Source organism: Hylobates moloch, unplaced genomic scaffold, assembly GCF_009828535.3.
Source record: "Hylobates moloch isolate HMO894 unplaced genomic scaffold, HMol_V3 SCAFFOLD_13, whole genome shotgun sequence".
Taxonomy (NCBI): domain Eukaryota; kingdom Metazoa; phylum Chordata; class Mammalia; order Primates; family Hylobatidae; genus Hylobates; species Hylobates moloch.
The window spans coordinates 33,335,145-33,353,606 of record NW_026652288.1 but is presented as its reverse complement, the minus strand read 5'-3'; the positions used below and the strand labels follow the sequence as shown (position 1 = coordinate 33,353,606).

The window sequence follows — 18,462 nt, the reverse complement described above, 5'->3', positions numbered from 1 at the left end:
TATCTGGGAAGGGCTTTAGATGTCAGGTAGAGAATGCATGGGGGAAAACGACCCAACTTTCTGAACATCCATAGTCTGCGGAAAGTTGGCTCATCCCTAACGCTGAAATAAAGCTACTGCAGCCACAAGGAAATCAAATGGCACGCTATCTGCCGTCTGCACTTGGCCCCTCTACCCGCGCCCTGAAGACGGGAGTGCAAGAATTCTCCCTTTCTCCATGACCCGCAAGCTAAGGCTAGCACGTGCCGGCACCCTACGAAGAGCCACCCGATCTGGGATGCAGAGACTCGGTTTCACAGCCGACTCCACCCGAGTCCCGAGACTCTCCAAGCTCCTTCCCGGCGCGCCGCGCCCCCTACATTCGCACATGCGTACACCCAATAAAGAGAGCCGAGAGCGCTCCCCTTCGCGTGGTCCCCACGCCCAGCTGCCACGCAGCCTGTCCTCTTGCCCTTCTTTGGGCGGCTGGCGTCACTATCCGGTAACGCGCATGTGCAAAACTGCGGGCCCTGCAATTCTTTAGTAGGCAGGGGTGGGGCAGTCGGTGGGACCAAGTTTCTTGCGCACGCTCCGGACATGCGCAGTGAGGGAGCTGAGGCGCCAGCTGTCGATTTGGAAGTTCCGGGGAAGTCGCGCATGCGCGAGTGTACGCGTTGCCGGCGAAGAGGGGAGCCTGACGACTCGGAAATTTGAATACCACAGCAGCATGGAGTGTGACCTCATGGAGACTGACATCTTGGAGTCGTTGGAAGATCTAGGGTAAGACTGTCAGGGCACGGGTCTCCCAAGCCCCACGCTGCCGGCCCCCTGGGAACACCTCCTGCGCCCCAGTCTGAGACACCTGCCTCTCCACGCCGCACCCCGTGGCTCCTGGCTGTCGCTTCCCTTTGGCCCCGGCACCCCTAATGCCACGTCCACTGTCTGCACTGCTAGCTCGGGGTCCTCCAATCCCAACACCCCTAGGCCTGCCCAGTGCTCCCTGCAGGCGAGCTACCCGCAGCGTTTGTCAGTCATGCGTGTCATTGGGCTCTGGTTCTCGCCACCCCCACTCCCCGAGCTTCTCTCCTCTCTTCATCCTCCTGCCCTACCCCTTAACCCCTCAACTCTAAAGGTTGCCAAAGTTGGTTTTTTTGTTTGTTTGTTTTGTTTTTTTGAAGGACATAAAGATGTTACTCTTTATTTTACTCATATCCATGTCCATGTTGATTCTGCACCAATATTGTCATTACATTAGGTATACTCTAATCTGTCCCCGCCCCCCCCCCTATCACCCAACAGCTGATTCTGCTTTCCTACTTGTTCTCCAAATTTCCTACTCCCATCTTGAGCCCCTCCTCCTACCCCACCCCACTTCTCTCAAAATTTCTCCTTTGCCCAGTCATCTCTGCATGCACCCAGGCTTCGCTAAGCCACTTGTATGGGCGCTGCATCTGTTCCGCTAGCCAGCTCACTTGTGCATCTAACCTATCACCACGTCCCTGGGAACCACCAGCAGTTTGCTTTGACTCTGTGATACTCTGCGTCGTTGAGCCCCATTAGACCAGGGTCGTCTTCACCCACGAAGAACCTGCATATTTGTTTTGCATTTTGTCTCTCCTTCTCCTGATAGTTATTCAACCATAATTCATCAGTATCTAGAAGCTGGAAATAGGGTTTGTTATCTCACTGGGTCACCCAGATCAGTGTACTCTATTAAACTTGAGAAGGTGGACCCTCTTGGACTAAATGTGGTTCCAGAAACATTGCATGATTAGATACTTACCTACAGGTACGGTATCAAAACAAAGTACAGATTTAGCTAGTTGTATTTCTAAGTAACAAGTTCTTTATCAAAACTTTCTCTTCGGTTTTTCCATGACAAGGAAACCTTTGAGAGAAACCTTTCTTTAGGAAAAAACACCTTGAGGATTCCCGAAGTCTGCCTATTTGAATAATTTACTACCCTAGTAGAAATGTTTAGGAACGATGTAGTCGTGCTTATCATCTGTCTTTGTCACAGTGAAATACCATTGTTCTTTTCTTGGAAATTTGCTCTGAATTTTCATAAATATTCCAGACTTTAGGGGGCTTCTTTCTTTCATTAGGGTATATGTTAAAGTCATTCAGCAAAATAGTCTCTTTAGTTGACATCTCAGACTGAATCTCGTTCACACATGAAACCATTCATTCATTAGGACTTTTTAAGGAACAGTTGCTTTGTGGCAGTGTTGGGCACTTAGGGTACAAGGTGAGGTGGAAGAGGGGTTCACAGGATATTGGGAAAATATGCTGTGAGCAGCCCTGAGGAGGGTCCCTTTACTGGGAAAGGAAATGAAGTCCTAGAAGCTTCTTTCTGGAATAAATGACGCTATAGTACTATAGTGGAATGAGTGGAATGAAAGGAAGGGGGTAGACCTTTTAAATGTAGTCTTCCTGCATGGATAGTGGTCACTTAAGAATTGGCCATGGATGCTGTTTCTTCCCATTATTGTCTTTTTTTTTCCCCCACCTTTTTTTAACTTTTTATTCTTTTGGGTACTATACAAGTAATTGTTACCGTAGTAATTGTAATCACATAATACTTGAGATGGAGTGTAATGTAAACCATGGATTTTCTGAAAACTGTTATAAATTTTAACCTTAACTACTTAGTTTGGTGCATTCAAACATTAAAAGTCAGCCTTAATTAATTGAAATGTACTTTTAAAGGATTCACTGAGAAATATTAGAATTAAATGACTACCTTTTCTATTTATTTATTTATTAAGAGATGAGGTCTCGCTCTGGTGACCAGGCTGGTCTCGAACTCCTAGGCCCAAGCGATCCTCCCACCTCAGGCTCCGGAGTAGCTGGGACTACAGGTGTATGCCACTGATCCTGGCAAATGACTATCTTTTATCTCTTACCTGGCACACAGTAGGAATTCAGTAACTACTTGTTGAATAAACTAATGAAGTCTAAATGTGAAACACAAGGAGAAACTTCTAGGCCTAGTCTTTTGATTCCAGTGTCTAATAATATGTAGTTTATAAATCTAGATGCCAAACTACATGTGATCTCGTTTTTTTATGTATGATTTGTGTTCATTCTGTTGCATATACTGTATAAACCTATCATCGTATTTTAAAGGGATTGAGAACTGTCATTTCTCTAACATACCTGTAGTTCTCAACATTATATTATCTTTTTTTTTTTTTTTTTTTTTTTTTGAGACAGAGTCTCACTCTGTCGCCCAGGCTGGAGTGCAGTAGTGCGATCTCAGCTAACTGCAAGCTCTGCCTCCCAGGTTCAAACCATTCGCCTGCCTCAGCCTCCTGAGTAGCTGGGACTACAGGTGCCCGCCACCATGCCTGGCTAATTTTTTTTTTTTTTTTTTTAAATCAGAGATGGGGTTTCATCGTATTAGCCAGGATAGTCTCGATCTCCTGACCTCGTGATCCACCTGCCTCAGCCTCCCAAAGTGCTGAGATTACAGGCGTGAGCCACCACGCCTGGCCTAAACATTATATTATCTTAAGCATATTTATTGTATCATCTTAAGTAAGCATTATTATCAATATTTAAGAGAATATAAAGCAATCTGAATAATATGTATTTAAGATTACTTGGAGTGACAGAAATCTTATATTTTAGAATATTGGTGATTGGAGTTCATTATGACTGTCATTTTTTATGAATGTTTGAACATTTTTAAATTTTTAAAAATTATATTGGAATCACTTACAAAGGATTAGGATTCAGATGCACCAGTTTATTAACTGCCAATATTTATTAAGCTAACGTGACGTTTCTTTGGTACCAGAATGTCTTACTAGTCATAACTGTCATTAAATTTATAAAAATGATATAAATGGTTAACCAGAAAGTTTTTACTTTTAAAGGAAGTCATTAAAAACCTAACTAAGTCTGGGCAACATAGTAAGACCCCATCTCTATAAAAAATAAAAAAAATAGGCCGGGTGCGGTGGCTCACGCTTGTAATCCCAGCACTTTGGGAGGCCGAGGCGGGCGGATCACGAGGTCAGGAGATCGAGACCACGGTGAAACCCCGTCTCTACTAAAAATACAAAAAATTAGCCGGGCGTGGTGGCGGGCACCTGTAGTCCCAGCTACTCGGAGAGGCTGAGGCAGGAGAATGGCGTGAACCCGGGAGGCGGAGCTTGCAGTGAGCCGAGATTGCGCCACTGCACTCCAGCCTGGGCGACAGAGCGAGACTCTGTCTCAAAAAAAAAAATAAAATAAATAAATAAATAAATAAAAATAAAAATAAAAAAAATAGCCAGGTTTGATGGCTTGTACCTTCACTGCACTTCAGCCTAGGTGACAGTTCAAGACCTCATCTCAAAATAAAACCTAATCTAGTTATTTTCTGGAAAATTTTTAGAAAAGATAACCTAAGTTTTATTTCTGAAATAAGTTACAGTATAATTAGCTATTACTTGTTAATTTGCTTTTAATACTCAATTCAATTACAGTAAGAAAATAAACCTTTTTACAATGGAAGCTTTTAGTAAATGTACAGAAGTTGACATAATTTAGTAGTATATGCAATTCTGTTAGATATTCACCTACATTTTGAAAGGTTGAAATGCAGCTACCATTTAGCTGCTTTTTGTAATGGTTCAGTATAGTTTTAAATTTTGTTTATATTTGTCCATTTAAAATAAAGATAAGTACTAACTTATCTTTATTAAATTATTGCTTATATAAATAAGACATAGATATGTTTTATCTGTAATATATTAGGTGTGATTGTATTTTCTTCTGAAATGTAATTTCTTGCTCACTAGTTACAAGGGCCCATTGTTGGAAGATGGAGCGCTCTCTCAGGCAGTCTCTGCTGGAGCTAGTTCCCCCGAGTTTACCAAACTCTGTGCTTGGCTGGTGTCTGAATTAAGAGTGCTCTGTAAACTAGAGGAAAATGTGCAAGCAACTAACAGTAAGTAAACATTCACTTTTAGGTACAAAGTATAAAAATAACATTGAGGTATTGTCAAGTGAACATTATCAATACTAAAGCTGAAAGTTCCAAGTCTTTTGTAAATGTAAAAAGTTTGTAAAGAAGCCAAGATTTTTTTTCCCTCCATTGTTTTTAGAGGTGATTCAGAAGTTGAAATACCAGAATAAAGTCATGTAACTTAAAAATTCGTAGAGGCTGAAAAGACCCTATTACTGGGATACAGAAAAATGGAGACCACAAGCATAGAATATATGAACTTCCTATATTTTGTAGGATGTTAAAAGAAAGATCCTAGATTGATGTCTAGAACTAGATACTGGGATATTTTTCTTTTAGGATTACCAGATTCTAGAAGCATCTATAGCATGTAGAGTAAATGCATTATTCTGTTATGCTTGGGGAGAAAGAGAACACTTTGTTAAGACATTTTGTTTATCATAAGAATGCATCGTTAGATACATCACAGTGAGATCCAGGACAATCAAATTTATGGATCTGAGAGCTGTTCTGCATTTACCAATTTTGTTTTCACTGTTGCACTACCGTTTGTCGACACTGCAAAAGAGGCAAAGGCTTGGAACCTACCACTCTACCATCTGGTTCCTTCCTGCTGTAGGTAAACCTATAATAGGAGACCAAGGAAAATACTTACCTGTTAACTCACCCTTATGGAGAGCTATACATATAATTCCTTTTTTTCCACATAATCACATTTTGAAGAGCTCACCTTCTTGCATGCTAGTGTGTGTGTATGTGTATGTATATATATATATACATTTTTTTTTTTTTTAACTTTAAGTTCCGGGATACATGTGTAGAACATGGAGGTTTGTTACTTAGAGATACGTATGCCATGGTGGTTTGCTACACCTATTGACCTGTCCTCTAAGTTCCCTCCCCTCGCCCTCTAACCCACAACAGACCCTCCCCTCGTGTGTGTTGTTCCCCTCCCTGTGTCCATGTTGTTCTCATTTTTTAACTCCCACTTAGCGGTAGGAACATGTGGTGTTTTTTTTCTGTTCCTGTGTTAGCTTGCGGAGGATGATGGCTTGCATGCTAGTATATTTAATCTGTACGCGTTAGTTGCATTCAGTTCTAATTACTAAGGAGAGTATAGTGTAACAGTAATGATAGCAACAGCTTACATTTATTGCATACTCACTATGTTCTAAACACTTTATATGTGTTAACTCATTAAACTTCAGGGCAACCCTATGAGGCAGGTTTTATTACTGTTACACCTTTAACAAGAAAGCCCAGAGAATTTAAATACATTGCCTGAGGTCATACAACCTGTGGGATTGAAGTCTGGTTTCAACTCCAGAACAGTAGTCAAGTTCTGAGCCGGTGTGCTTGAACACTGTGCTATGCTGCCTCTTGACCAGATGTTTCAGAGACTGTAGGAACCTTTGAAAACACCAGTACTAGGTGATACCTCTTTTTAACCTGGAGCCCCTTTTTCTCAAATGAAACATGATACAGAAGCTAACATGTAAAACAGGTTAGAAGGTATTCTAACAAAGTAGAGACGAGGTACCTTTAGCTCAGCTCTTTCCTCCTCATCCTCCCAGCTGCCTCTAAAAGAGCTCTGTGGAACTCAAGGGTTCACAGATCACAGTTTGCAAAATATTCATGATGTAGGCTTCCTGTATTACAGATTAGAAAATGGACTCAGGTGATCAAGTGACTCTCTCAGAGTTTGTTAATTTCTTCCCCTTTGTGATATTGAATAGAGAACAATCAAAATAATGAGGAAAGAGCTTTGTTTTTCCATTGGTTCACCCAGTGAACTCTATACCTTTTTTTATATGCTGTGGGAATACAAGACTGTAAGTCATGTTTGCTGTCTTCAAATTTTTTCTAATTGAGAATGTTAGGCACAAATTAAACAACTGGAGATAAGTACAGTCCTTTTGTTTGTTTGTTTGTTTTTAGACAAGGTCTCACTCTGTCACCCAGGCTGGAGTGCAGTGGCGTGATCTGGGCTCATTGCAACCTCTGCCTCCCAGGTTCAAGCAATTCTCCAGGTCAGCCTCCTTAGTAGCCGGGACTAGAGGCATGTGCCACGACGACTGGCTAATTTTTGTTATTTTTCTTAGAGACGGGGTTTTGCCATGTTACTCAGGCTGGTCTCGAACTCCTGAACTCAAACCATCCACTCGCCTCGGCCTTCCAAAGTGCTGGAATCACAGGCATGAGCCACCGTGCCCAGCCAAGTACAGTACTTAAATGCTGAACCACTTTGTGGTTCACAGAGAGAGGAAATCAGCAAGTACGAGGGTAAAGTTTCAGCCAAGTACAAGGAAGGTTTCATCAAGGAGCAAGGCCACTGGGCTTTGATGGATGGGTGGGATTTGCTAGAGGGGAAGAGAGTAGAGGGCATATCTGTCACAGGGAATAACTTAAATGAAGGCACAGAGTGGAAATAAGACTGGCTATTCATGGGACAGTGAGGAGACTGGCCTGGCACAAACAGGAAATATTTGTGGAGGGAAAGTAGGTGATTATAGCTGAATATGCTGGGAAGAGCAAACCTAAGCAGCTATGAAGAATCTTTAAAAGTAGACAGAAAAAAATTAGATTAGATGAGGGAGAAATTAGGGAGCCATTAAAGACTCCCAAATAAGAGAATGACTTAATGAACACTGAGAAAGAAAATTTTAGATTGGGTGCAGTGGCTCATGCCTGTAGTAATCCCAGCACTTCGAGATGCCGAGGTGGGAAGATAATTTGAGGCCAGGAGTTTGACACTAACCTAGACGACATAGTGAGACCCAGTCTCTACAAAAAAATTTTCTACGTATTTAGCCAGGCATGGTAGCATACACCTGTAGGCCCAGCTATTCCGGAGAGTTAAACAGGAGGATCCTTCAAGCCCAGGGGTTTGAAGTTACAGTAAGCCCTGATCACACCACTGCACTCCAGCCTGGGCCTCAGAGACCTTATCTCAAAAAAGAAAAAAAAAAGAAGAAACTTTGCAGTAGTGTAAGAAAGGATAAATTAGAAGGGAAAGAAACTCAAGTTATGAAAATCCTGTTAACAATTTCAATTATATATAATAACTGTTATGCTAATGGAAAAATAATCACTATCATTAAATAAGATTATTTTAATTCTTAAAAGGTCCAAGTGAAGCTGAAGAATTCCAGCTTGAGGTGAGTGGGCTACTAGGGGAGATGAATTGCCCGTATCTTTCACTGACATCTGGGGATGTGACCAAGCGCCTTCTCATTCAGAAGAACTGCCTCCTCTTGCTCAGTAAGTTCATGGCTACTAGAATATAGCTATTATTTTCTGTTTATGTTTTCCATGACTAATAAACTGACCATGGTTTTTTGTTTGTTTATTTCATTATGGATGTAATTCAAAATTCATTTTAAAATAAAACTTTCTTAAATTTCCAATTTAGGAGCTGAGGGTAGACGTGTGCACTGGTAGCATTATTGTTTTTGTAACTGATACTCTTTCAGTATTTCAGCCTCAATGGTACTCAGGCCGATGTGCTTCTCCTAATGTGATCACTGGTAGTTTTGGAGTGTTGGTCAAGTGTGTGATCATTAAACTTGCATTTTAGACTAAAAGCACATTTTTAAGTATACTAGGAAGATAGTATGGAAATAATGGAGATTTTGTTTAGAAATTAATTTCTTTGAGGAGAGTAAGCATTTATAATAGTAGATACAGTTAATGGTTAATGTAATTTGAAGTATTTTGTCTTGTTGCTATTTCTTTGTGGTTGGGTAATTGGGGATTTTGGTTTTGTTTGTAAATATTCTGGAATAATACTTGGATTGTTCTGGTACTTATTCTGAGAAATGAATTTTTATGAAAAGTTCTTTCCTTCCATGTTTTTTATATACTACTGTTTTGTCTCTTCACACTGAAAAACAGTAAGTAGATTCACAAATTTTATTGCCTTCTATAAACTTTCCAATAAATACAACCTGTAGTCTTAACTCAATTTATGTAGCATTCTGAAGCACATTTACATTAAGCTTTGGTTAACTGGCTATTATAGTTCTCATTATGATAGACAATTCAGAGGATTTTTAAAATCTTTGTCTTTACAACTCTATTATGGTTTCTGAAAAAATGATACAACTTCAGTTTTTAAGGTTCTGTTAAAAAAAAAAAAGTGTTCATAGCCATTATACTTAGGCACTAAGTTATTCCAGAATCACTTTTGTAACTTCCCCTTTGTCTGTCAAATGATTGTTATTGTGGGAATGTGCACGTAAGGTTAAGTGTTGCTTTAGGTACTGATATTGCTGCTGGTAGTTCTTACATATTCATTTAATATTCTTCATATTGTATAATTTCTGTAACTGATTCAATAGCAGTATACTCAGCTGATTCTTCCTTTATAGCATTGCTTATCCTTACCAGTATTTGGCACTTAGAATATGTTATCTACATAGGAAGATAATAGCTGTGTAGAATGCTTGCTAATGACCCTGAATAGCTAATTTTCCAAAGAGTTCAGAGTTTGGCCTTTTTAGCACTGATACTTACACAAACCACTTTGAATGTAAGTATAAAATGCCTTTCACACTTTTCTGTTTCTTAAACAGACTTCAGTGAACATTATTTTGGACTCAGGGTCATAATTCTAGACTTTATTTTAATGTGCTATCATCACCTCAAAAGCTTTTCAAGAATATACAACTATTTGCTCTTCAATTAAATGACTAAATCATCTAGAGGTCACTCACTTTTTATATTCTTCATACATACATATATACACACTGTTTCCCTCTATCTTTGCTTCTGCCGATTCTCCCTTTCTAAAATATTCTCCCCAGTTTGTAACCTCTCTTTCATTCTAGCATTTACCTACATGTACTCATTTTCGACTTGGTCTGTGTAAATATTTCTCATCTTTCAAAGTATCAATTGTCACATCTGGATGCTATAATTTTACTTTTCCAGCACCCTTACCTCACTAACTTGAATCTTTTATCACATTGTATTTTAGGGGGGAAAACAAACCAGCCTCATTAGAATTGTTGGTAAAATAGAATAGCCTTTGAATGAGTGGCTGAAAAGCTCTCATGTATCAGATTAAGGACTCTGTTTGGCTCTTCACTGGCCTTTTATGGTTCTCAGAGTGTTACCCTTACATAAATTAAGTAAGATATCTGAGTTCCTAATAGATGAAGAACTATTCATCTTTTATTTTTGCATATATTCTTTATTCCTAACTAGATTGTTGGAAGAGATCATCTTTTCGATGTTTTAAAAAATGTTATCTTCAGTGCCTTTCCCAGTGCTTTGAGCATATCGATTACAATTAAAGTTTTTTCACGGTAATTATATTGGTAACCTAATTTTGTGAATACCTGAACTATGTTATCCCAAATTTACAGAACCAATATATTAAATCATATAGTATATGATTTTCTAGAACAAGAGTTGGCAAACTTTTTCTGAAAGGGCCAGATAGTAAATATTTTTGGCTTTGTGGCCCTAAGTTCTCTGTCACAACTACATACCTTTGCTGTTATAGCATGAAAGCAGCCATAGACAATATATAAATGAGTGAGTGTGGCAGTGTTCTAATGAAACCTTACATACAAAAACCGTGGTTGTTGTCTTAACGGTGGGGTTTTACTGTTTTGACGTTTTAACTCATAAATACAGTTTGCTGTGTGGAACACGTTAAGATTTTACAGTGTCAAATCCATTTAGAATGACCTTTCCAGAAACTTAGCTGTATTTATTGTTTTAGAACAGGAGTTGGCAGCCTTTCAGAAATGATTTGCCAAAATTATGGCCTCTATCCTTCTAGCATTACATTTTGGGTATAGGAAATTTGATACACAAGTTGACTTTTTTCTCCTTCTAATAGGACCTGAGGGCCTTGAAAATATCTTTTCCCAAAACTGGTTTCGTTATATTGTCAGAAGAATCTCACTTTGTCACATAACCGGAAATCCTAAGATTCAAATGATTCTTAATCATCCTTTATAAAAATTGAAATGTCCTTGGGAATGTTAAAGGAATGAGATTGAATATTTATACCTTCAACTGAATTACCTGAAGCAGATTGCAGCCCTCATTATACCAGGCTGAAATCAGCACACAAGGGGATGATATTGACACAAAGGGAACCATGCCAAGAACTGCTTTGAAGATTTTATTGTTGTTTTGAAGGGAATGGGGTGAGGAAGGTAGGGGGAAGGGAGTCCTGAGAAGAATATAGATGAAAGAGGGCTCTCTTTGATTAGCCAGAGGGCGACATAAGAATTGGAGACCATGGGAAAGGAACTCTGGGGTGCCTTCCTGCTTCTCCTGTGAGTTAAGCTTTGACTTCTTATAAATGTTGTTTCACACCTCTTCTGGACAGGCTCCTAATTATTGGGAGACAAGAGAGCAAGGTAGTTGTGTCATTGATGCTCACACGTAGTGAGAAGTAAAAAAAAAAAAAAAAAAATTAATTGTCATTAAAAATTGGTCACCTGCCATCTTTTGCAAAATTTTTAACAGATGCCCACCCCTGTTCTGGAGGTTCCTTAATACCAGAATTCAAGAATCCAAATTTTTAGATGTTACTTACCTCGATCCTTCGGTTTCAAAGGAGAATCGCTTATTTTAAAGTTAACATTTAAACATTACATATTGCTTAAATAACTGAATTACATAACCAGTTTATATCTTATTTCATTTGCAGGTAAAAGTGGTTTTTCTTTCTTGTTTTTATCCATTCTTGCAGCTTTAACAGTTACATATCGATAGGTCTATATAGTTGTGACTCCAGACTTATGACTATAACTATAGCTGTATCTCATTTTGAAATCTTATTTTGTTTACTTCAGCATACCTCATCTCAGAACTAGAAGCTGCCAGAATGCTCTGTGTGAATGCTCCTCCAAAAAAAGCTCAAGAAGGAGGCGGTAGTGAGGTCTTTCAAGAGTTGAAAGGCATATGTATTGCTCTAGGAATGTCCAAACCTCCAGCCAATATAACTATGTTCCAATTCTTCAGCGGGATTGAAAAAAAAGTAAGACCTTTAGTACCAAATTGTAGTGTATTAAAGGCATGGTCCTACATTTGTTTGAAATGAAGCAATTAATTTAATTTCTCTTAATGGGAACCTAATGTGCATATATTATTAAGTAATTGTTACGAAATGAGTTTTGGGTTTTAAATCCTAGATGCCTTAAAGATAACTTAGTATTTTAGTATTTTCCTAAAAACATGTTAGCATGTTTCTTTTTCAAAAAGGAAACTTTACACTGGTTTGTAAGCTAAAGTAAGCTAGATATAATGTAAAAAGGATTAAGATTTCAATCCTCTTAAAAATTATTTTATCATTGAACTTTGATACAGTCAATTTAAGTTCTTTATCATTAAATGTTACCACCCTCCTCCCCATTGACTGGACAGAAAAGGATATCAATATTTTTGTTTTTTAAACCAGTCACTTCAAACCTCATGCTTTAATTGACAAAATAGATTTGTTGACTGCTAACATAATCTAGTATGTGAAAAGAAATTAGAATTATTTTTATACCACACATTATCAGTTAAGATTTTCTATATAATTAATTAGGAACAAGTGATTTTAACAAAAATGAGTAGAAGAGAACGGTATTTGTTACAACACAGTTATTCCCTATATGCTTATCTGCTGGACTCTTAAGAATTGGTACATTTGCATTGTGGGGTAGACCAGCACCACGATGCACAAATTTGGCTGAACTCTACAGGGGAGCAGCAGTGTATCCATAGTCCATATTTTCCTGTGTGTTCATTCATCCATTCAGCAAATGTTCATTGAGTGCCTACTGTTGTCAGGCACTGTTCTAGGTGCAATGAAGGACTTCTGTAGGCGTGAGGAGTGGGACCAGTGAGTGTCTTTATCTTGTGGGTCTTTTACATTTGCATTTCAAAACATCCTCCACCTTTGCCTCTGTCAGGAACTTCTTTTGATGGCAAGATATGGGAATTGGGAAGATGAGGATGTTTTACTTTTAGAGTTTTTATTCATTTATTTATGTTTTTGTGTCAGTTAAAGGAAACATTAGCAAAAGTTCCACCTAATCATGTGGGAAAGCCTTTACTGAAGAAGCCAATGGGACCAGCCCACTGGGTGAGTAGTAATCATCTTGAGTAAACTTTGTAAAGAACTATAGAGTTTATGATTTTCATGTCAACACTTACATTTTCTGCTTTTTAAATTATGTTTTCTTATACATAGTTTTCTAGTTGAACACCCTTAGAATCATTTTGTGACTCTCAGGATTTCTGCAGAATAATTTTATTTGTGTAAGATTAGAAGCACTTTTCTCATACTTTGTAAATATTTCACACAGCTGATAAAAGTAAACTGAAATTGAGTATGGTGCATGTTTCTCGTTGCCAAATGGATTGCCTTCAAGCCAAAAACTTCATTGGGCTGAGCTTCACACAGTAAATTATGGGAAAGATAAATAAGAATTGTGTCCTTCACATACTCTTCATTATGTTTTGAGAATCAGCTTTTTGTCACCTATCATTTCATTAATTGTTAGTGTATTATATGGAATAAGAACTTTTGACTGTTAAATGGCCGGGATCTCAGTTATGAATGACACAGACATAGTTTTTGCCCTTTTGTGACAGAGGATCAAGCAGATTTAAATTCTAACTAGTCTTTTTAATTTCGCTTCAGGAAAAGATAGAAGCAATTAACCAAGCCATAGCCAATGAATATGAAGTCCGGAGAAAGCTGCTAATAAAACGTTTGGATGTGACTGTACAATCCTTTGGCTGGTCTGACAGAGCTAAGGTACACATTAAATAATTTAAAAGAGCAGACTATTTTTGACATGATCCCTGAACATCTAAACAATTTAGATATTTGGCAACTATGGGAGAAATACATAGAAGACACACATAGGGATTTTTCCTTAGTGAGTTATTGAGTAGTGGCTCTTTCAACTATTCAGCAATGATGAAAATATTTATTTTTCAATTTTCTATTTTTTAACAAATCTGAATTTTACAGTTCTTACTGGAGAGAGAAATTCTTATTGTGAGAGAAATGGAGTTATTCTGAAAATTACTAAAATAATAAATAGATTTCAAATTACTTGTTTAAACAATTTAATTTGCTAATAGAAGTTAGAAATATTGGATTTAGTATGATTTATAGACAATTGGAGAATTTGGTAAGACTTAAGTTTTTTTTTCAGCTAAATGAGACAATCCAGGTAAAGACCTTGGTCATTCAGCAGATATTTATTACCTCATGGAAACCAAAGATAGGAAAATTAAAAAAGCAAAATTGTTGAAATAGCTTTATATTCTTATATTTAAATAGAGAAAATGAGTATGTTTGATCTGAGACCAGTGATGGGGGAACCTTTTTGTTATGTTGGCCTCATAACCCTAAAGGGACACCCTCCCACTCCACCCCTGCCCCCACAGTCCCTGTCACTCCTTGTTGTGTCAACAAGTCTGGCAGCTGTACTTTTAAGGTAGTTCTTGACTATGTAGGAGCAATAGTGAGTATATAACTTTTCCTACCATCTAGAGCCTGGTAAATATCATTATCAGATATTTTGGAGACCTTTAACTTATTTAATATGTGTTTCTTATGTCATTTTGAAAACTGACGTTTCTCTTTGAACACTTTTCTTTCAACAGAGCCAGACAGAAAAATTAGCCAAGGTTTACCAGCCGAAACGTTCGGTCTTATCCCCTAAAAGTACTATTTCTGTTGCCCATCTTTTGGCTGCAAGGCAGGACTTGTCAAAGATTTTAAGGACAAGCAGCGGCTCTATAAGAGAAAAGACTGCCTGTGCCATCAATAAGGTGATTAGAGTACCTTTAATTTTTTCCAAATGCATTTATTTCTGTTCATAAAATAAAAGTTTAAAATATCTTTCCTATTCTGTAGGTGTTGATGGGCAGGGTGCCCGACAGAGGTGGTAGACCCAATGAAATCGAACCTCCACCCCCAGAGATGCCACCGTGGCAGAAGAGGCAAGATGGCCCCCAGCAGCAAACAGGAGGCCGAGGAGGAGGGAGAGGTGGCTATGAACATTCCTCATACGGAGGACGAGGAGGTCATGAACAAGGAGGCGGGAGAGGTGGACGTGGTGGCTATGACCATGGTGGCCGAGGGGGAGGAAGAGGAAATAAGCATCAAGGAGGCTGGACAGATGGAGGGAGTGGCGGAGGAGGTGGCTACCAAGATGGTGGTTATCGAGATTCAGGTTTCCAGCCAGGTGGCTATCATGGTGGCCACAGCAGTGGTGGCTATCAAGGCGGAGGTTATGGTGGCTTCCAAACATCTTCATATACAGGAAGTGGATACCAGGGTGGTGGCTACCAGCAGGACAATAGATACCAAGATGGCGGGCACCATGGTGATCGTGGCGGTGGTCGTGGAGGGCGAGGTGGTCGTGGAGGCCGAGGTGGTCGTGCAGGCCAGGGAGGAGGCTGGGGAGGAAGAGGGAGCCAGAATTACCATCAAGGGGGTCAATTTGAACAGCATTTCCAGCATGGAGGTTATCAGTATAATCATTCTGGATTTGGACAGGGAAGACATTATACTAGTTGAGGCTACCGAACCTTACATTTTGCTAGAGCTCAAGTAATAGAAACTTAGTTTCAGAATCCTGAATTCAGCACCTATTTTGAATTAATGTGAGACCACAGGTGGCAGGCAGATTCCTGCTTGGCATAAGCATTTGTAGGTCTTCATTCAATTCTGTTAGATTTTTTTATTGGACTTACATAATACCGTTTATTTGAGAAACACATAACATCTCTCCTTTCTATGAAAAATTTTTTAAAAGGTGATTAAAATTGCCTTTAATTGACCAGTAGACTAATTCCACAGTCAGAACATGCATACTTTTTTGAAGAAATTACTTGAATAAGTAGTTTTCATGTTTTCAATATGCAGTTTTGAAAATGAGGATTCACCTAGACTTTTTTAGATTTACTACTAGGAAACCTTCCTCATATGAATAACCATTTATATGTGTTTTGCTTAAAGTATTCCAATGCCTATTTTCCAAGCACAGTTCTGCCCCCAGTTGACTTTTATGCCACATGTGCTTCATGATGGAACTTTTAGGTCAGTTCCTATTAAATGAGCTCTTCTGCAGATAGCACATTCAGTAGCCTTATTTTGTTGATGGAATACTGTATCATATGCTCAACTCTGAAAACCTTGAACACGGCCAAAATTCATAAAGATTATAAAAGCAAACTAAGTTGTGAACCTATAGTACATGTAGGCATTTAGTTAAGTATAGCAATTCAAACTGACCTGCATCCATCCAAAACAAATTCCTCCTTGAACCTTATTTTTACTTGAAATTTGCTAGAAGAAATAGCAAACCGAAATTTGTTTTATGCATGAGTTAATACCACTGGCTCAGCAAATACAAGTTAGTTTGCTTTAGGCAGGTAACTTTTTTTGTAATGGAAGAAATGCACTACAAAGTTAAGACAGATTTTTGCTAAGTGCAGGAGGCCCTTTATTATTGCTGCAGAAAACAAAAGCCTGGCTGAGTTGATGTTTTACATTCTCCCTTACTGAAATCTACATGACATGATGCTTCTTGCTGGGTTTTTGTACATGTAAACATTGTCAAGCTGTGAAAGAAAATGGCTGGAGGTGTGCTTTGTGTGAAAGGTGAGCAATAAAGTATCTGTTAAGTTCTCTCTTTGGTTTGAGTTTTATTTTAGCTACTGAATTATTCTGGACTCTGGCGTCAAGCTGATGAGCTAAGGCTTTTGTTCCCAAAGATTCTTGAGTATTTCCTTAAAACCTAATTTTAGTGAAAGGTGACTTTTATCCTAAAACCTTAAATAAATGGAAAAATGGCTCTTTCCAGGTTTTCCTTTTATAATAATATAGCTAGAAACCGTCACTACTCATCTCTGGCCACTGGGTGTAGCTGTTGCTACACATACTAGGCAAAAATGTCTTAAGTTTTTGGGGTTTTTTTGTTATTTGCTTCTCTGTTCTTCCTAAGATTGGGGGACTTTTTTTAAAAAAGGAAGTAACAAAATATAAATGTGTTTATCAAAAGAGAAATTGTATTTCCTTTCTACTAAATTGGGCTTTTTCAAAGAATCAACTCATGTCATGCCATTTAAAATAATCTACTTGCTACTGAGATAAGCACATTCTTCTGATAACTAAAACCATCTTTGAAAACCCACGTTGATCCTTTTAACTTTACCTGTTTATTTTTCAGCTAACATTTACAATTATTTTTAAATGTTCAAATTTGAAGACAATTTCAAGTGTTTTATCATTAAAGTAAATTAAGGTTTTAAGTTGTCTTGAATGTTGTGTTGGTTTCTTTAAATGGTTAAGTAATTACGTTTATATAGGATTTCCTATTAAAATAAAATTGTCAAGGTTTCATATCTTAAATGTATCATATCTTAGGATGTATTTATATTTAGTATTTGCTTTGATCTGTTTTGTAGCCTCAGACTCCACAATATAGCTAATGAATACAGGTTTCATTCTTTTGAAAAATATTTTGATTTATCTTTACGGTTGATAGATTGCTTTTTCGAATATAAGCATGTAAGAACGCAAATGATACTTTTCTCCCTGATAGTTCTGAAGTCTGCAGCTCCTGCTTCAAACTAGATTTTCCCCCAACATTATTATTTTTTTAAAAACTTTTATGTTCGGGGTACGTGTGAAGGTTTGTTATATAGGTAAACTTGTGTCACAGCGGTTTGTTGTACAGACTATTTCATCATCCAGGTATTAAGCCCACTACCCGAAGGTTATCTTTTCTGTTTCTCTACTTCCTCCCACCCTCCACCCTCAAGTAGACCCCCTATCTGTTGTTTCCCTCTTTGTGTTCATGGGTCCTCATCATTTAGCTCCCACTTATAAGTGAGAATATGTGGTATTTGGTTTTCTGTTCCTGTGTTAGTTTGCTAAGGATAATGGCCTCCAGTTGCAGCCATGTTCCTGCAAAAGACAGGATCTCATTCTTTTTTATGGCTATATGGTATTTTATGGTGTGTACATGTACCACATTTTCTTTATCCAGTTGGTCATTGACAGGCATTTAGGTTGATTCCGTGTCTTTCCTATTGTGAATAGTGCTGCAGTGAATATATGCGTGCATGTGTCTTTATGGTAGAATGATTTATATTCCTCTGGCTATATACCCAGTAATGGGATTGCTGGGCCGAATGGTAGTTCTGCTTTTAGCTCTTTGAAGAATCGCCATACTGATTTCCACAATGGTTGAACTAATTTGCACTCCCACCAACAGTGTATAAGTGTTCCTTTTTCTCTGGAACCTTACCAGAGTTTGCTATTCCTCCCCCGCCCCTCCCCATTCTGAAACCATAAAAGAATTGAGTTTTTTCTCTGGAACATAGATCAAGTTCTCTAGAAACAGGATATTTCAAACCACCAGTTAGTTTTATTGTTATGTTAAAGTTCTTAGGTTTTGTATAGAGAGTATCTTTTGATCTTCTACACATTCTTAACCTTAACTTGTAAATAATGATTTACTGGAATAGGGCATATGAGAATTTCT

At 38.2% G+C, this 18,462-nt stretch overlaps 1 protein-coding gene across 1 annotated transcript; it reads left to right on the top strand.

Annotated features, from left to right (window-relative positions):
- Positions 1-592: 592 nt before the first annotated feature.
- On the top strand, positions 593-16,603 carry FAM98A (family with sequence similarity 98 member A). Its single transcript, XM_032172654.2, has 8 exons — positions 593-759; positions 4,770-4,918; positions 8,063-8,197; positions 11,755-11,939; positions 12,951-13,031; positions 13,593-13,709; positions 14,570-14,737; positions 14,823-16,603. Exons 1-8 carry the CDS (start codon positions 707-709, stop codon positions 15,486-15,488), a joined length of 1,554 nt encoding a protein of 517 aa, XP_032028545.1. The 5' UTR covers positions 593-706; the 3' UTR covers positions 15,489-16,603.
- Positions 16,604-18,462: the final 1,859 nt, after the last annotated feature.

Excerpts from the sequence above, each read along its gene's own strand:
- FAM98A (XM_032172654.2), top strand. The coding sequence starts at position 707 with ATGGAGTGTGACCTCATGGAGACTGACATCTTGGAGTCGTTGGAAGAT. Across the intron at positions 4,919-8,062 it reads AAATGTGCAAGCAACTAACA|GTCCAAGTGAAGCTGAAGAA; the intron begins GTAAGTAAACAT and ends AATTCTTAAAAG. Across the intron at positions 13,032-13,592 it reads CAATGGGACCAGCCCACTGG|GAAAAGATAGAAGCAATTAA; the intron begins GTGAGTAGTAAT and ends ATTTCGCTTCAG.